The sequence below is a fragment of the Lepisosteus platostomus genome, chromosome 26, assembly GCF_059453375.1.
Source record: "Lepisosteus platostomus isolate fLepPlt1 chromosome 26, fLepPlt1.hap1, whole genome shotgun sequence".
Lineage (NCBI taxonomy): Eukaryota > Metazoa > Chordata > Actinopteri > Semionotiformes > Lepisosteidae > Lepisosteus > Lepisosteus platostomus.
The window spans coordinates 11808859-11826288 of record NC_142636.1 but is presented as its reverse complement, the minus strand read 5'-3'; the positions used below and the strand labels follow the sequence as shown (position 1 = coordinate 11826288).

Sequence of the window (17430 nt, the reverse complement as noted above, 5' to 3'; positions counted from 1 at the left end):
AACCAAAAAATCAGGCAGCCATTCTTCATATATTCTGTGCAGTTTTACATGAGATTTAAGATGGAGGGTAGAGCTGTTTCGCCTAGTATTGTACAGATGTTAAGCCTGCTATCCATGACCTATGCTGTGCTTTGCCTTCCTCACAGGTCGCCTATTAACAACCATGGATAGTTATCCCCAACCCACATGCCCTCCAGAAGTAACAGTCTCAGAGCTTCACAGCACAGATACCTCGAAAAGCCCTCCTTCTTCCCCACTCAGCCAGGCCAATGGCTTCCTTTCCTGCAATGGCAGTATCAGCCTGAATAACAGTGTCACGACCTCTCAGGCATCCAGGTGAGTTCTGCTGCTGACCTGCAACTCTGGAGCTGCTGCAGGTGGTCTCGGCAAGGATCTGTGCATTGATTAATCTAGTCTGCAGCTTTTAAGGATCAGCTCATTCAGATCAATCTCTCATCAACTCTGTGTTTGATTTAGAGGGGCTGGTGTGGTCTAGCCCTTTTGAGTTTCTCTGAATAGGTACATTCACTCCAGATTCCTCCCACCTCCTTCCCTGACATGATTTTACCCAGTACATGACACTTCAGTGTAAAAAGAAAAGAACCTGTTAAATTCCATGATCAATGGTAATGGGAAAATGTAATCAAGGAATATTTAATTTGGTTAGAGGCATCAAACGTTCTTGCAGACTGGGAACACACAGGACTTGTGCTTTTTGGGTCCTGCTAGAGACAGTCTTAATTTCATAAGAAATCACTTCAATTTAAGGTAAAACAGCTTCAAATAAGGTTTGTTTTTCATCTAGCAAAAAATCTTAGAGGTTTAAATGTGATTCCAGCCCAGCGATCTATAAATATTCCTGTTCTTGCAGTTTTCCTGCAGAAGATATGGGCATCATTTAAGGAAAGCAACAGCAAAGTAAATATTATTAAACTCAATATGACTACTGGATGCACTATAGACCTGCAATTACAAGATTTTTCATTTTAGTTGGTTTTTTATATGAATGTAACTTGTTTTATTTTTTGATTACTAAAAATGCAAGATGTCATTTTGTGGATATTTCCAACCTATAAAAAATGCAGTTTTATAATGGTGGTACCTCCGTGTGAGACATACTGCCACAAATCTTCTTGGTCTGTGTTCAGTGAACCTAAAAAGTAGAAGGCCTGAGCACATCAAAGCATACTGCCCAACACGGAGTGGGCAGAACGTTTGCATGCTGCGGTGGTCCTGGTCTGTGGTTTGTGTTTTGCAAGGCCAGAAGTTCAGGCTTTGAAAGGGGCTTTGCCCACTGTTCTGATCGGACGTCCAGCCATCCAAACAGGCAGCAGCTCACCTGTGCGTCTGCTTGTACCTATAGCCCAGGACAGGGAGTCCCCAACATTGAAGAGATCGAGAGGAAACTGCGGGAGGCCAAAGCTGAGAGGGAGCGCCTTTTGAGAGTCCGGGTGAGTCTGACCACTGACTGGAGGACCATGGAGCACTGGGAATCAGCAGTTTCCCCAAGTATAAAATGCAGGACTGTGGCTCTTCACGACTAGGATTATAGACCTCTGTAGTGGGTGATTCTGCGGTACAGTCTGTATGTACTAGAAAAGGTTAAAAACTAGAAAAAGGCTACAACTAAATCTTCACCTTTCAAGCTTGTCAAGGAAAGTAAAACAAGTAGACAAGATCATTCGAATGACCATAAACCATTTGCCCCCTGCCTTTGATTAGTACTAGTAAGAACCATGTAGACAGAGGCAGGAAATCTCATTTGACAAGTTTATTTCTAGCTTTTTTCTAAGCACGTATGCTATGTTTCACATTGACACACTTTGAAGAGGGACTTCATGTTGGGAGTATCCATGCGCTGCCCCTTGCTTCTTTAACAACGGATATTTCAAAATAATTATCGCAGGAGGCCAAGAAGAGAGCCGAGGAGGAGGCCAAGAAGAGAGCCGAGGAGGAGGCCAAGAAGAGAGCCGAGGAGGAGGCCAGGCAGAAAGAACTGGAGTCGTCCCCACCTCCGTCGCCTGAATCGGAGCTCAGCTCTCTGGGCAGCAGTGTGGAGGTAGACTCTTGAAACCCCTGGTGTTTTAAGCTTAAAGGGGAAGGAGATTTAACATTCTTTCCAAGGAATTATCATCAAGTAATTAACATTGTTTTTTAATCTAAATTGACTTGTGAGTAACACCATTTAAAATAAACCAAAAGGCTGGCGTTTTACACCTCTTAAAGAACGAGGCTCTTCAGAAAGCAGGATTATAGCAATCAATTTTCAATAACTCGTGAATCTTCCCAGCGAGCAAAGGCCCAGGAGCTTTGGGTGCTGCCATACCCAGCATTCATTACTTTGGAAATGTTATTTAATTGGATCCAAAAAGTCAGTCCCCGTGACTTTGAACGAGCCGCGGGGGCGGTGGGCCGCGTTTTGTGAACGAGACTGAAACTGCGCGGCTCTTCTCGCGTTGCCAGGCCAGCCCCCCGCCCTTCCGCTCGCTGATCAGCTGCGAGGCCTTCGACTTGCGCGGCCACCTGGAAGCCCTGGGGCACGGCGTGGAGACCTGCCAGCCGGTGGCCGTCACCCACAGGAAGTGCAAGGGTTTCCTCACCAAGATGGGCGGCAAGATCAAGACCTGGAAGAAGCGGTGGTTTGTGTTTGACGGCGAGAAGAAGCGGCTGGCCTACTTCGCAGGTGAGAGGGCCACCGGAGGGGGAGCTGCAGAGGGTGACAGTGTGGCGTAGATGATGATGTGTTGGCAGCAACACCTGGCGGTGGCTGTCAAATGATCCGATTTTTGAGGAACAAAATATTTGTGTCATCTTTACTCAATGACATTTCTACTACAAATAATTTATAGCACATGAATGTTTAGATTTTTAGTACATTTTTACATTTCTCAGAGTAGTTGTTCTTCTGTACTACAATTTCAAATTCATTGTTATACCTGATGGTGTCATTAATTGGGGGAAAAAACAGATTCAGATGAGCTATGTGGTACCGTTATTTAGTTCCTGTGTGAGCTTTCTTAGTGGTGTGGGAAGGTTTCAGAGGACATGTGGATTCTACCAAAAACCAGTCAGTGTCACCCATTGATCTCAGGCACTTTGTACAAAACCAGGGAAGAAAGGGACTTAATTAGCCTCATTTCCAACTGTAGCTTTGTTTTTGTTTTTTACCTTTCAGACAAAGAAGAGACTAAACTGAAAGGCGTGATCTATTTCCAGGCTATCGAAGAGGTGTACTATGATCATTTACGAAGTGCCTCCAAGGTACAGTTTGGTTGAACCCTACACTGAAAAGGTTGCTGTCACATTTCCACAGTTCTGACCACAGTATTGGAAGAACAAGGCATTTTCTTTATTCTCTGTGGCTTAGTGAGTTACTATTTTAGTACAGTAGTTTGTTTTTGAAATGTCAATGAGTCGTTCTTTACTTTCAGTTGTATCTGCATGCTGTATGATGTATGACAGGAGTTGAGTTACTTTTAGCTTGAGTTTGAAGCAATCTATAAATGGAAATGATGGGACAGGGTGCCATGGCAACATGTTTGTTAGTCCTGCTGCCTCCGCTCTTGTGTCCTGGATTCATTTTCAGACTCAAGTGCCTTCATGTTTTCATGTTCTCCTGGTCACCAGGTGTTTTGGTGTCCTATCGCCATTGTCAAATTACTGTCTCCTAAAGTCCATGTGAGTGTATCTTAGGATGAACTGCCGTCTTGTCCAAGATATAGATCTGCCTAGCACCCTGCATCCTGTAAGAGTATGTGAAAATATTAGTATTAGTTTCACAAGAAAAAAGGAAAATGTCTTTGACAATTCAGTTAAGGAGCAGTCATGATTGTCTATTTCTGGTTTTTGAATGTTTTAGTTTTAAAACTTAAGCAGACTATGTGATGGGAGATTTGGGAGTTCTAAATGCTTGTACTGCTGCTCCCTTACAGAAAGCCATACAGATTGTAAAGCAGTAATGAAGTCACAAAGAAGCCAAGCTTGCTAAGTACAGCTGTTCTAATTGAGTGTTGAAGTGGGTCCCTCTGCTTTTCCAGAGCCCTCACCCTAAGCTGACCTTCTGCGTGAAGACGTACGACCGACTCTTCTTCATGGTGGCTCCCACTGCTGAAGCCATGAGGATTTGGATGGATGTGATTGTCACTGCGACAGATGAACATGGACGCTATTGAGCCTACAGCGCTCACCTCGACTTGTACAGATCTTTACTGTCCAGAGCAGCAGTTGAGTTGGCCTCCTTTTCCAGCGATGTTGCATTGGCTCCATCTGGTGGTGAAAAACCAGTATACCACCCCCTCCCCCAAACACGTAAACGAAATGTGCTTGTTTTCACAATATTACCTTCGCACAAACGTGTAGACAACACAGAGCAAAGGAACTTCTCATGGGCAGAATGCAAAGAAGATTTATGTTGCTGAAGTTCATCCAATTAATTCTAGGATTGGCTGTAGCATAAGTACAATTTTGGAGTTGTCTGCTATTACAAGTGTACTCCCTGTGTTTTGGCTTTTTACATTTTCCACTTTGTGGTCCAAGCTGCAACTGAGCTAACCTAAAACTGGTCATGCTGACTTCCATGAGGTATAACAGGAAATGTTCTTACAGCTCTGTTTTCAAAATCAGGGTACTATGAGGTTGGTTTTTTTTTTTGTCATTGGCTAGAAATATTCAAGTTGCCAATATTATACCTTCCCGATTCAGACTCGGCGGTTATCAGCTTGGCTTTCTGGATACAACACCTGCATCAGAGGAACATCGCTGGATATTGGAAGAGTGGATCGTTTCTGATTGACATTACAGGAAATGTGCTCATATCAGGCAGTGTCTGCTGGACCAAAACCTAGAGGGACCCTGACTGACTGAGGCCTGCGTTGATTAAAGCACTTGTTCAGTTGTGCTCCACTACTTGGGCTGCCCTGGCCACAGAGAGCAAATGACAAGGTTCACAAACTAGTGACATCAGGGCTCAGCCTGCAGTCTGACCCAGTTGGTCTGTACCACTCGAGCCCTCTCTGGATATAAGATGTGAGGGTTTTTTCTTCCTTGCAGGCACAGGCATGCTTCCCAAAACCATTGGAACAGGCAGAAAACTTGGAGAAATACTAAGAATTGTTCACTGCGGCGTTTAGGATGTCGCATGAATAAAATAATCCCTGTTGATACCCCGGATTTTAATGTGCAATATAAAAGGAAAGATGTTTTAATTTTTTTATGATATTTATGAAAAGCCGGATGGGGGAGAGCATTTTAATTCATGTTTATATCATTTTCCATGTCTTTTCACTAATTAAAGCAATTTGTAGAACAGTTTCAACGAAGTCCTTTTCGTTTCCTAAACACGCCTTCATTAAGGGTGTTGATGACCAAGTTAAAGGTAGCCCAGATCATTTCTTAATACTGGTCTAAAAAGCTGCCTCACTGAGAATGGGAGGAGTGGTGAGCGTGCAGATTCAACGTCCACATTTCTGGACAAATACGAAGACCGCTAATTAATTCTGAACTATTTTATCTGTAACTACAGTGTCAATTGCATACATCCCTGGAAAGAGTTCCCTCTGGGCCCTGCTTTCCTTCCCATGAGAAATCTGCTCCTTTTCTCGGTCTCATGGCCACACCCACTCCCATGATTCTCCATCAAGGAGCTTCAAATTTTGACTTTGACTTGTATGGCCACAGCGATGACATCTTGTATGACATTAACTAGCTTCTCATCGTATAACTAAACACAATTTTAGCTTCAGTACTAGTTTGTTCCCTTCTTTTACACTCAGTATGTTGAGAATATGTTACAATTACCATTGTTACCATTATGTTATACCAGTTGAATGTGCCCCTTTGGCATCTCAGACATTCTGTTTCTCTTAATCATTAACAACAACTTTAAAGAAGGGAATGGAGATGTCAGTGAAGCTTATGAGGTAGTGCTCACCAAACATTTAAACGATTTTGTCATTTTCTTGAAATCCTTGATGTAGAATAACCCAGTTATGATTGTTTAAAAATAATTGGATCAGTTGCAACCCGATGAAGTTATATATAATGTTCCCTTAAATCACATAGTTCCCATATAGAGATAAGTGGTTAGACGTTCATTTTGAATTTTTAAATAAAAAAAACAGCTAAAGGCATGTACAGTATATATTTATCCATGGAAGGCTAGAGACACCGCAGACATTGGAAGTCATTATTTGTTCCCAAATGAAAAAAAACAGCATTACTCTGGAAGTTCATGATGTCAGACATTTCCACAGGTTAATTTAATCTTTTGCCATCACACCTGTCAAAGTGTTTATCTTTAGTCTGAGTGCATAGCCATGAAATTTCAAGCTAGTTGACTCCGCTGGTACTTAAGGAGCCTGCCTGCATATGCATTCTTTAAGGTGATCATTTGTATTGGCATTTTCTCAAGTTATGCATTTGTAAGTATGTGAAGCAGAACCAGGTTCCTGTGCCAGCTCTATCAGGAGAAGGCTGGAATTTTTCCAACATGGCTGTCAAAGTGGGGGAAAATGAAATCTAATCTTCTTTTGATATTGGCTCTGTATAAACCGAAATCCCTTACCTTGCACAAGAAACTCAAGTGGTTCTCGAGTTTCATGTCATGCTTGAACATGGTTGCAATCAAGGTTGCATCAAGGACAAGGATGCAGTTGCAAGGATAAGGTGTGATTGAATTTAACCAGGGTGAGCATATTGTTAAACTCATCCCAATGCCTTACCTCTGCTGTCTGTACTACAGGCTCATGATAAGGGTTTGACAAGTGTGCATGTCTGATGCTGTCTATCATCTGATGCTCAAATGTTAATTAGAATGTCAGTTTCTCTCCTCTTTTAGAGAACAGAGACTCACACATGTGAAGAATGGTCCATAATCAAATATAAAGGCCACGTTGCAGTACTTTTTCATATATACTGTATAGGTAGCTCTGAAGCTGAGAAATGTACAATAATGTTAACACAGATTGACTGATATATATATATACTGTATAGGTAGCTCTGAAGCTGAGAAATGTACAATAATGTTAACAAAGATTGACTGTTAACTGTAGCATTGAACATTTCTGAAAAAGTCATCACCAGGAAGCTTGCCATGTGATATTTTTTTACTGTCTAAACTAATAGTGTCATTATTTAAAAATTATATTTACAAGTATTTCAGCTCTAGCTGGGAAGTAAATACCGTACTAGTAAACCAAATTCAAACCAATGGGGAAAATATTCTGTTAAGATTAAAAAAAGGTATGTGATGAGGAATAGTCTGAGTTGTGATTGATTTCTAAAAAATAACCATTTCTGCAGAATGCCTGCTGTGTGTGTGTTTGTGACGCAAGCTGGCCTTGTGTTGGAACAGTCCATGTAATGGAGTTGGTGGCAGTTGTATAAATAATATAAAAGGATGCAAATTTAATTGTGAGTGTACAGTACAGGTTGTCAGAAGATATTTTGGAAATAAAATTTTGAATGGAATAACTCTTAATGTCAAGACTCTTTGTATATGCACCTCTGTGCTTGCTACCTGCTTTCAAAACTGTAGTTGACATTTTAAACCATGTTTAGTTCTCTCTCGAGCACTAAAATTGTACTTCTTAAATGTATTTCTAGTGCATAGCACAGAGCTTGAAGATCAATGTCATCTCCAGAAGCATTTCTCCCAGCCAGAACTAAAATGTGTTTGAGCCAAAGGTGTCACTGGTCTGGTTTCAGCCCTACTGTATGTACAATTAAAACAAAAGATTTAAATACCCATTTTAAAGAATATCATTAACTTTTGGAGACTTCCCACCTATTGAATAATTTGGCTTGGGAGGCTGATGTTAGTGAATATCGATTGTGTCATTGCGAGATAGTGTGTAACCTTTAGAATAAGCAGTGTTCTTGGCCTCATTACAGCAAATGAAAACAGAAGTGAAGTAATCTCACATCTATAAAAAGTATTGGACATGTAGCTGACTGCTTGACTTGTGTAATGTGTAATTCTTCAACGGATAATGCTGAATAATTCTTCTATGAGGAGTACACATTTTAGAATTAGGAATTCTAAAGATTTAATTTCCTCTAATCAGTATGTTTGGAAAATGTTTAATTAATATCCATGCACCTCTATCTCACTTGTACTATATGTCACTATAATCAACAGTGAACACAATTTGCTTTTCTAAAGAAAGCCTTTCAATTATTGTATGGAATAATGATTGTATGGAATGTATTGTATAAGCAGACGTGTTAAAAAAGAGCAAAAGAAACAGCAGAGCTCAAGTAGCAAGTTAGTGTGTACATTTCTTCTGCCCCTCTGCTCAGTACTCTGCGTGGAAGGGGTAGTCCTTGTGATTTGTACACCTGTAAGAGAAAAGGCATAGTAAGATCACCTTTATTCATGTCTCTGAGCTGCCAAGTTTGGGACAAATTCAACCTCAACTGTGCCTTTTCCTTTAATCTGTCCATGTTTGTCCCTATTGGGCTAATCTCATGTCTAAGATAACTTTTTTAATATAGGACAAGACATATTTGTCATTGTATTTTCAGGTTTGGCGGTCATAATTTGCTTTTAGATCGCTTTTTTCAATACCACAACATACAGAGTATAACACAGTGAGGTCTTGCTAACAGGTGTGAGCTAGAACAGTTAAGTCAATATGTCATGGAATTAAGGGCTCAAGCAAGCTGAAAAACAGAAGCTCTCCTGGTTCAGGTGAGGACCATTGATCTAAAATACACAAAATTCAAAGAAATCGCCTCATGCATGTTGCATGTTGAGTCATCAAAGAGCCTTTTTTGTAAGCACTTTGCCACAACTGAGGTTTTTAAAAGCTGTACTAGGTTAGAAACTTTGCATGTTTTTTTTAAAAGACCCAAACCATATGCAGAAGAAGCATTTTCTCCTATTCAGACAATCCCAAATAATTCTCTACATGCTGTGTGAAGCCTTTTAAGATCAACATTCTACCCTCTTCACTGCTGTGCCTCAGTACACCTCTTGTCGTGCCTGTGAAACTATCTATAGCTGCTAACAGCATTCGATACTCACCATTGAAAAGGACAGGCCCTCCAGTTTCTATTGAAGCTCAGAATGGTTTTCATATCGCTCACATCCAGCTGAAAATCAAAGACCTGCCACAATAACAGAATGGATCTAGATGTTATTTTCATGTAGCCTGTTGTAGCCATACTTCTGTTGAATCAGCACTTAACTTTGCAGACAATGGATAGTGTTTTCTATTTCATGTGAAAAGAACCAAAAAACATCAATTTCCAGGAATCTTTATTCTCGTTGCTGTTCTCTCCCTGCTGTTAATTTACTTGGTTCAAAATGTTATTACTTTTTTTAAAGTATTTTTTTTAAATATTCATCAAAGCTGGTTTCTCGAGGTCCTTCAAGAAATAACTAAATACGATAAATTAAAAAATGCCAAGGCCCTATTGACTGTTTTTTGTATGGAATATTGGTAGCTCTATGTACTGTATGAATGTGAAATATAGTGGACTGTTAATTCAACCAAACTGAATTAAACTTGTCAGGGCAACAGTTTGTTACTACTTACAAGAATTAAACTGTTTTAGCTCTCTGATATTTATTGATAATAGAAGCTGCCTTAGCCTTAGACGTGTGAAAAATGACTTATTTCTACTGATTGAGCAACGTTTAAACAACAGCACTCAGCAGGAGAGGACCTATGAGGAAGCCTAATGTCAACGGTTTGTATTTAACCTTTTAACTCTGTGGTCATCTTTCTCATAGTTACCTTGAAATTCTCCTCAATGCGGTGTTTGGTTACAGACTTGGGAATGACAATCACATTCCTCTGAATGTGGAAGCGGATCAAGACCTGATTAAACAGTCAAGACAAGATCTCTGCAGTTAGTGTGTGGCTGGGTGAACACTAGATATGCCAGGCATCAGACTGGGCACATGATGTTGTGCCATTACGGACACTGGTAATATTGAGTATAAGAGCAGAAGCCAGTTACAATTGACACTGGATACCATAACACATAAATCATTCATGCAGATACTGCATGATATTGCATGTCAAAGTGGACTCTGATTGTATTGCATCATGGTGACTGAATGGACAATATTTATATATACTATCTTCCACAAGGGACACTAGTTTCACTCTGTGCAAGAGAAAGGTTTATGCTGCGGTTCATAACAGATCATAGTTCCACTGTAAAAGAATGAACAGAAGGTAAGTAGTTATAATTGCTATGTGGCATAGTTGTGCACAAAACAAAAGTAGCTCCTGAATGTAGGGGTCATCCCAACCGTGACTATCTTGGAATTCTGTCTGCTCCTGTCAGTTTCAGTGTCCTTACCAGGACAAGAACAAGGACAAGAACAAGTTCACCTTACATGTTCAAAAGAAAACTACTGTAGGATGCTTATTTTGATTAGTAGTTACACTGATGTCTTCTTTTTTCTGTGGCTTTCAATCTCAGTTAAATATGCACGCCTAATCTTCTACTGTTGCACAGCAATATGGCAAATATGTATGTATTTGATCATTTGAAGCATAGAATTTTAATTGTTCCAATTCCTGCAAGGTAAATTCTAGTCACCTCTACCTGAGCACTAGACTTCTTGTGCTTCTCAGCAATATCCTTGATTTTTGGGTCTTCCAGTAAAGTAGGGTCCCCAGGTTTCACCCTGGAAAACACAGATTGCATGGATTTGTACATTTAGAACACTTTGGCCTTCATTGCTTTCAGTGCTCATCATCATTCGATACCACACTCCAAGAAATAATTTCTAATACAATGGTTAGTCATTTTAGCGAGCTACTGCACATGGGGAAATATGAAAAAACATTGATCTTGGTGACTGTCTTGACAACAAATATGCACGAAGGTATATAGTAGAATCATAGCCACACCCAAACAACCCAGAAAAAAGTATCTCTTCACCAAAAAGAAAACAAAAGAATATGGATCAAACCATGAAAAGGCTACAGGCCAGCTTACAGCTGAATACAGACACAGTGAGATAGGATAGGTCATAATTCAGATGTCCCATAGGCCACATTGGTATAAAGACCTAGCCCTTCACCTCCTGGAGGTGGCTATATCCTGTTGATTAGTGGCTACTCTTCAAAATAAAAGGAAACATCTCTCTACTCTCCCTGGCTGACTGTAGACTCACCATGGTCTGTCTGGAGAACCCAGCGGGCTGTAGGCTGTCACAGCAATGCCTCTGGTTTGGCAGTAATTCAGCAGCTTTTCCTGGGTCAGGTACGGATGACACTCAATCTTTCAAAAGACAGCCATGATCATTTAGAGTGATGATTCATATGGAATCAAGGGGTTCACGTGGCTCGAGAAAGAAAGGAAAAAAGATGCACCTGGTTAGTCGCAGGCTTGTACTTTAAGCCTGGCTTCTTCAGTATGGCCTCCAGCTGCTCGTGGTTGAAGTTTGACACCCCAATGGCCTTGACCTTTCCCGCGTCCACCAGCTCCTCCATTGCCTGAAGACACACACACACACTGCTTGTCAAATTCATCCATGCAAAAGACTGAAAAGTCAAACTGTCATAAGATTGACAAGCCAAGTTACTAATTTTTAACAAGTAAAAAAAAAAACAATTTCCTCACCTTCCAGGTATCCATGAAGGTGGTGTTGTCAGGCACTATTTGTCCATTCGTGTCCAAAGGAAAAATCTCACTGCTAGGCTGCAAAGCAAAATGAGTTAAATTCCACTTCTGCATGAAATTCATGTCTATGGTTTACTTATGCACAAATATTTTCCTTATTACTGCATCTGCATTTAAAATCAAGTTTATATTATTTTTTTTCTGCTGAAACCAACTGCAAAGCATGGACTAATGTAGGCCTCCAGTTTGCCACTGGAGGTCACTGTTGTATTGCAAGCTGACAAAAAAAGCTGACCATAAACATGAACCCATATGGCAAAATCTAGGGCTCAGCCTGCATTTGCTAATGGAGATATTTGCATTTTAAAACACTCAAAAGCTAAGTATAACAATACCTGACACAGAGCAACAAATATTAATTAAACTATTTCAAGTGGGTAGCTGCGTCAGCGTGCGTTCAGCTGCAAAGGAACAAGTCAAGGTTTATTCCCTGCTGAAAAGAGAAGAAAAGAAACACAACGTTTCAGCTGTGGAGCCTTCTTTAGGTGTTTGAGGTGCTCTTCTCTTGTCAGTATGGAATAAACCTTTACTTGTTCTTTAATTATTTTAATACGTTACCTATGTCACTCAAGGTACAGTATATTAACATTCAGTACTTGTTTAGAAACAGAAAATGTATTTGACATATACTTTTATTTGCTACTTCTTTTGAAAGTCTTCTCCCACTGGGTTATGTTGTGTGGCTTTCATTTATAATTAGTCTGTGACAGCAGTCGCCTTTCAATATCTAAGAGAAAAAAACACAAAATAACTAAAAGAGGCAGCTCACCTTGAACCCCATTGGCATATGCATGAGGTACAGGTCCAGGTAGTCAAGCTTCAGTTCAGTTAGAGTCTTCTGACAGGCCTCCTTCACCATTGACTTGCGATGGAAGGTGGACCACAGCTGTGGACCCACAGAGTGGGACAGTGGTTAGCACAGCTTTGGGGCACTGGGGCCTGGGGTTCAATCCTATACTTGTGGTGCTGTATGTGTGAAGTTTGTACAGGAACAGTATGCTGTCTTTGTGTTTGCATGGGTTTCCTCCCACAATCCAAAGGCATACTTGTATGTTAATTGACTTCTGGGAAAATTGGCCATGACGTCAGTGTGGATGTGTGTTTCTGTGTCTGTGTTTGTCTGTATGTGCCCTGCAATGGACTAGCGTCTCACTCAGGGTGTACCTTGGCTTGCACCCATTGCTTATCAAGATAGGCTCTGACTTCCCTGCAGTCCTAAACTGGATGAAGCGGTTATAAAATGGATGGATAGAAAACCTGTATTTCGTAATTAACCTGTATTTCATAGCTGGTCTTTTCTTATATTCATTTCCACATGTTGCTAGCTCTCAGAAGATATGTTACCAGACAGTGCCTTCTCTCAGCCCTGAGCCAGTAAGCCTGTCCTGTTACTCAGCAGCCCCTCATCATTGGGCATGACAAACTAGCTACCACACAGCCTTCTGGTCCAGAACCTGTAACGTATCCCAGCAACAGCATTCTTTGCTGCATTTTCTGTTTGTTGTGTGCCGCATGTTTCTTTTGACGACCTGATGGAAAAGCAACTACAGTACAAAATATTCCAGTTAGTGATTGATTGGGCTGATGGACGTTTTGATTTCATTGCATCTTGTCTAGAAAACCATTCTCTCTCCAATTTCTCATGTAGAAAGAATACACATATTTACCAGTAATACCTCACCTAATTTTGCTGAAAACCTCCTCAGAGCTACTAGAAGTTGCTTAAGAGTTTAATTGAATTAATTTACTGCACTATGTGTTTCTGACTGTAACTACTGGACACCACGTGCTTCTCTTCCAGTGGAGGTCAGTGAATGACTAGAACATCTCCCAAGGGCCGGTTACCTTGCTGACGATGAAAAGCTCCTCTCTCTTCACAGCCCCCTCCTTGATCTTCTGCTCTATGGCCTCTCCCACTTCATTCTCGTTCTCATAGGCAGCAGCACAGTCGATGTGGCGGTAACCCACAGAGATAGCAGCCTTCACTGCCTCGGCAACTTTGCCTTGCGAAGACTACAACATTGAAATACCATTCATTAGATATTTAAAATTCCTTCTTAGTTCAGAGACGCACCAACAAAACAGGAAACTAAATAGAAGTGCATTGAAGGCGGAGAGCAAGGAGCATCTGAGAGGATACGTTTCGGCTGTGGAGCCTTCTTCAGGTGTGAGAGGCAGAGGAAAAGTAGCAGATAAATACGGCATAGAAGAACAAGAGACGGTGTAAGAAGAGGCAGAGAGCAGGGGGAAAAGGGGAATGAAGCAGGTTAGGATGAGTCTCCAAACTCGGGGGAAAAACGGGAGGAGAGGGGTGGAAAACCAAAATCTGCAAATGAATGGAGAGAATTTAGAAGAAAATAAGTCCGTCGTTAAGAGAAGGGGGAAGGTGTGATCCAAGTTCAAACAATAATTTTGGTTTTGGATGGCTTTCTGCAATAAGAGTCCTGAAACCCAGCCAATAACGGTGCCCATGCAGAGCTGTATGACTGAAAATATCACAAGTACGAACCTGGGTTATGTCTTCAGCCAGCTGAAGGCAGGATTGGAAATAGGGGGACAGAGCCCTCTCAGTTATTGGCACAACAATACATTCTGCAACTTCCTGAGTTCCCTCAGGCTTCCAGTGCCAACAATTAGATATGAAACTCTTCTAATGAGTGATGTTTCCTCTACGGCACTGTAGGGCTTTGCAGGGTGTTAACAAATGAATGGTTCTAAAGGCAACCTGATTTCCATTTCCTGTGAATAAAACCCTGTGCAGTATACTGTAAGTTCTGAACGGGAATTGCTTTTGTGAGCTGGAACGTGCAACAATTGGATGTGTGTTTATAAAATAAACAAAATACCCAAAACATAAAAACATGAGGTTTGTATTTACAAAAAAGGCCAGTGGAAAATCAAGAACAAGCTGCCCTGTCACATTGCTAAAACCCAAAGAATAACTCCCTTTGTGAAAAAGCTATACTGTACATTTGGATCAATCACCTACTAGCAACCCAACATAGTAAGTAAGATGAATGTCTTTCTCATCTTCCTCTTTCTTAGATTATCTTATTTTATAAAAACTGAGGTAGTTCTCTGGGATTTTGAGATTTCAGTTTAAGACAGGTTGTACACCAACCAAAAAATGCCACAAGCACACAATTAAAGAACCATATAATTAAATAATAAAACAGCAAAACTAGTTTTAAAATAAAAATGGCAATAAAAACAGTAGTCAAATGACGCTCATAAAATAGATGACAATTTGTGACCGAGCTTGTTGTATCAGTGATTTTGTAAGTTCTTATTCTAGGTGCAACTTTCTCAAAAGGCACAATGTGAAAACAGGCGCTGGAAATGTTTTTATTACATTTCTTGTTTTACTCACAAGATGCAGCCTCCAAAACACAGTACATCATCTAAAATGCCCAATTAATCAAGGGAAAACATGGATATCTGAGTGAGTTGGCTTTTCTACAGAATGGCTGGCCTTTGGAGAGCAAAACCAGCACTAGAATGTTTGTGGTAAAGGTTGTGGAATGACTAAGCAGAACTGCAGCTGTTCTTTTGTAATAAGTGGATAATTCCAGGAACACACTGGATGAGATGTTTGAAGTTACATCCGTTTTAAACCAGGGAATTGAACGAAAGAGATTTTTAATAATAACATGTATTTCAGTTTATTAACGCTTTAGAGTAAAATAATAGGAATGTTGTGATGTTCGAGGCACACTACTGACCCTTACAAGTTAACAATCTGTTTTTTAAGATGGAATTCTCAGGGCTTGGGAACAGGCAACTCCTGTCTTCTCTTTCAAATATTTCAATTAACCAAACTTTTTTTTAATTAGAGATTCTGGATTAATATTTGGCATTTATGTAAATGATTAGGTCATTTATCTCTTTCTGAATTTTGTTGTCCCTAATCCTCATAACCTATACAATCTTAAACCTCACTAACCCTAAACCTATTAAACTTAATCATAATATACAAGTATGCAATTTATATTTTCTTAAATTGTGACTTCTGACTTTTGATTGCAACTGTATTTTTTTCTTAAACTGTGTGACAGGGCAGTAGGCTCAGACAAGATGAAGTTCCTTGCCTGAACCAGATTCCCCAGAATGCAGTGGGAAAAGGGCTGCTGCCCTCAGTCACCTGACAGGACGGTGCAAGATAATTTGGCTCATGACAGCTTGAAAAACCAAGGGGCTAAAGCTTTTTTTGGTCATTCAACATCTGCCATCTGAAGATAGAGGGGAGATTCTCTGTTGTGCAAGACGCACGAAATGGAGTGAGTTAAGGAGGGAAAACAGAGAAGAAAAAAATAAACTGACTGACTGGATGACTGAGCAACTGACGAATATTTCGAAAGTTTTTGGCATAAGTGCTTGAAAAGTCAAAGACTCTTTTTTTGGAGCTTGTAAGCAGCTGAGCTACCCAGCTTCTATTAGAAAGGGACCTTAAATGATCACCTAATAAGAGTAACTTTTGGTTTTTAGTTCTGTTTAGCTGTTTTTATTTCACACTTATACATAAAATATCACTTTCTTCACACCACACACTTCGTGAAATGAAAAATGAATTGACATTCATATTTATGACAATCTGCTTCAGGGCATTTAACAACCTGAACATAGAAACCTTTGCTGTAGTAGATATTCCCACAAAATTCTCTCATATAAAAAATAGCGCAGCAGCAAGAGAGTCAATTGCAGTATTCAAGAATTGACGACTTGCTTTGCTTATTTCATCCTGACTTTACTTACATATTTAAATGCAATATATTCATGCTTGATTTAGATATCTCTGTATTGCTAATTTACTCTCTATGCAAAGTGCTTTGAGCTGCTCTCAACACTTTCCACCATATAACCTTCAGCATTGTCCGGAAAACTGCTGGACTGTCACAGTAATTGTTTTTTTTTCTTTTAACGATTTATTGCTATTATTGCCCACAGATTATGGTGAAAGCACTGAATAACAACTACAAAGTGAATTGGAATCTGTATATGAGTAGTCATACAAAATGAGAATGCTAAACAAAATCAAGGCTTACTCCATTTCTGCGATCAGGAATGTTGGCTTTCACATTTTAAAAACCTGCTGACATACCCTACAACAGATTGAGGTCTATGGTCAATCTCACTTTGAGCCCTATGCTTCTAAGACTGGTGTTTTCTGGTGAATGAATGCATGCATAGCTATATTTGCTGATGCCAATAACAGCCAAACACAAAATTCTTACCTTCCATGTCCCAAGACCCAGAATTGGCAGTTTGGCACCAGTGTTCAAAACGACTGAAGCCATTGTAGCCTCTGAGCGCCAAACCAATGCAAAATTAGCGGTTGAACGGCTCTGAAACGTTTTACGCTCTGCTCTTGCTTTCTAGAGAGACAGTAAGCTGCTGAACGGAGTTCATATTACAAGGATGCTTGACTTTTGATTGGTGGCTGCGCATAAAAAGGAAATGAAAAAGATAACATAAGCGCCTGTTTGTTTTTTTTCTCTTGGCCTGTGAAAGGGAATTGAAATGCACAGTGCAGTGCACCCTCTAAACTTTCTAATCAGATTCTACCATTCTCTTACATCTTCTTATTTCCTCTTCTAATTAGTATTGGGCTTTCTGTTGTGGATGTCTACCATGGTCAATTTGCCTCAATTTCGTAATGTTGGCATTTATATGCTGTATATGCAATGTTTCATGTCCAGAAAATGTAGTATTGTTCTCCTGTTAGACACTCCAGAGCTTGTATTGTGTCAAATGAACAGTGGTCCAGGTGTGACAGAGGTCCTCATT

The 17430-nt window shown here is 40.2% G+C and overlaps 2 protein-coding genes across 5 annotated transcripts in view; one reads left to right on the top strand and one right to left on the bottom strand.

The window, feature by feature from the left end:
• phldb3 (pleckstrin homology-like domain, family B, member 3) overlaps positions 1-7470 on the top strand; it is a 33768-nt gene extending 26298 nt beyond the window's left edge. For 2 of the 3 annotated variants that reach the window (XM_088621538.1, XM_088621539.1), the window contains exons 10-15: positions 147-336; positions 1364-1451; positions 1907-2059; positions 2464-2683; positions 3176-3261; positions 4038-7470. In XM_088621538.1, coding sequence (XP_088477664.1) covers positions 147-336; positions 1364-1451; positions 1907-2059; positions 2464-2683; positions 3176-3261; positions 4038-4172 — 872 coding nt within the window. In that variant the 3' untranslated portion in view covers positions 4173-7470. The remainder of the gene's footprint in view (positions 1-146; positions 337-1363; positions 1452-1906; positions 2060-2463; positions 2684-3175; positions 3262-4037) is intronic. The other variant, XM_088621540.1, reaches the window with a different exon arrangement.
• LOC148640167 (aldo-keto reductase family 1 member B1-like) lies at positions 6126-17041 on the bottom strand. 2 transcript variants are annotated; one of them, XM_088621543.1, is made up of 10 exons: positions 16878-17041; positions 13492-13659; positions 12416-12532; positions 11587-11664; positions 11337-11459; positions 11138-11244; positions 10564-10645; positions 9741-9824; positions 9026-9108; positions 6126-8337 (listed from the first exon to the last, which is right to left on the bottom strand). In XM_088621543.1, the coding sequence occupies exons 1-10, from the start codon at positions 16938-16940 to the stop codon at positions 8295-8297; spliced, it is 948 nt and encodes a 315-aa protein (XP_088477669.1). In that variant the 5' UTR covers positions 16941-17041; the 3' UTR covers positions 6126-8294. The 2 variants fall into 2 exon arrangements, with proteins under 2 accessions (XP_088477669.1, XP_088477670.1); XM_088621544.1 differs by lacking the exon at positions 9741-9824.
• Between the last annotated feature and the right edge of the window lie 389 nt (positions 17042-17430).

Excerpts from the sequence above, each read along its gene's own strand:
- LOC148640167 (XM_088621543.1), bottom strand. The coding sequence starts at position 16,940 with ATGGCTTCAGTCGTTTTGAACACTGGTGCCAAACTGCCAATTCTGGGT. Across the intron at positions 10,646-11,137 it reads GGTTCTCCAGACAGACCATG|GGTGAAACCTGGGGACCCTA; the intron begins GTGAGTCTACAG and ends TGTGTTTTCCAG. Across the intron at positions 9,109-9,740 it reads GCATTGAGGAGAATTTCAAG|GTCTTTGATTTTCAGCTGGA; the intron begins GTAACTATGAGA and ends TTATTGTGGCAG.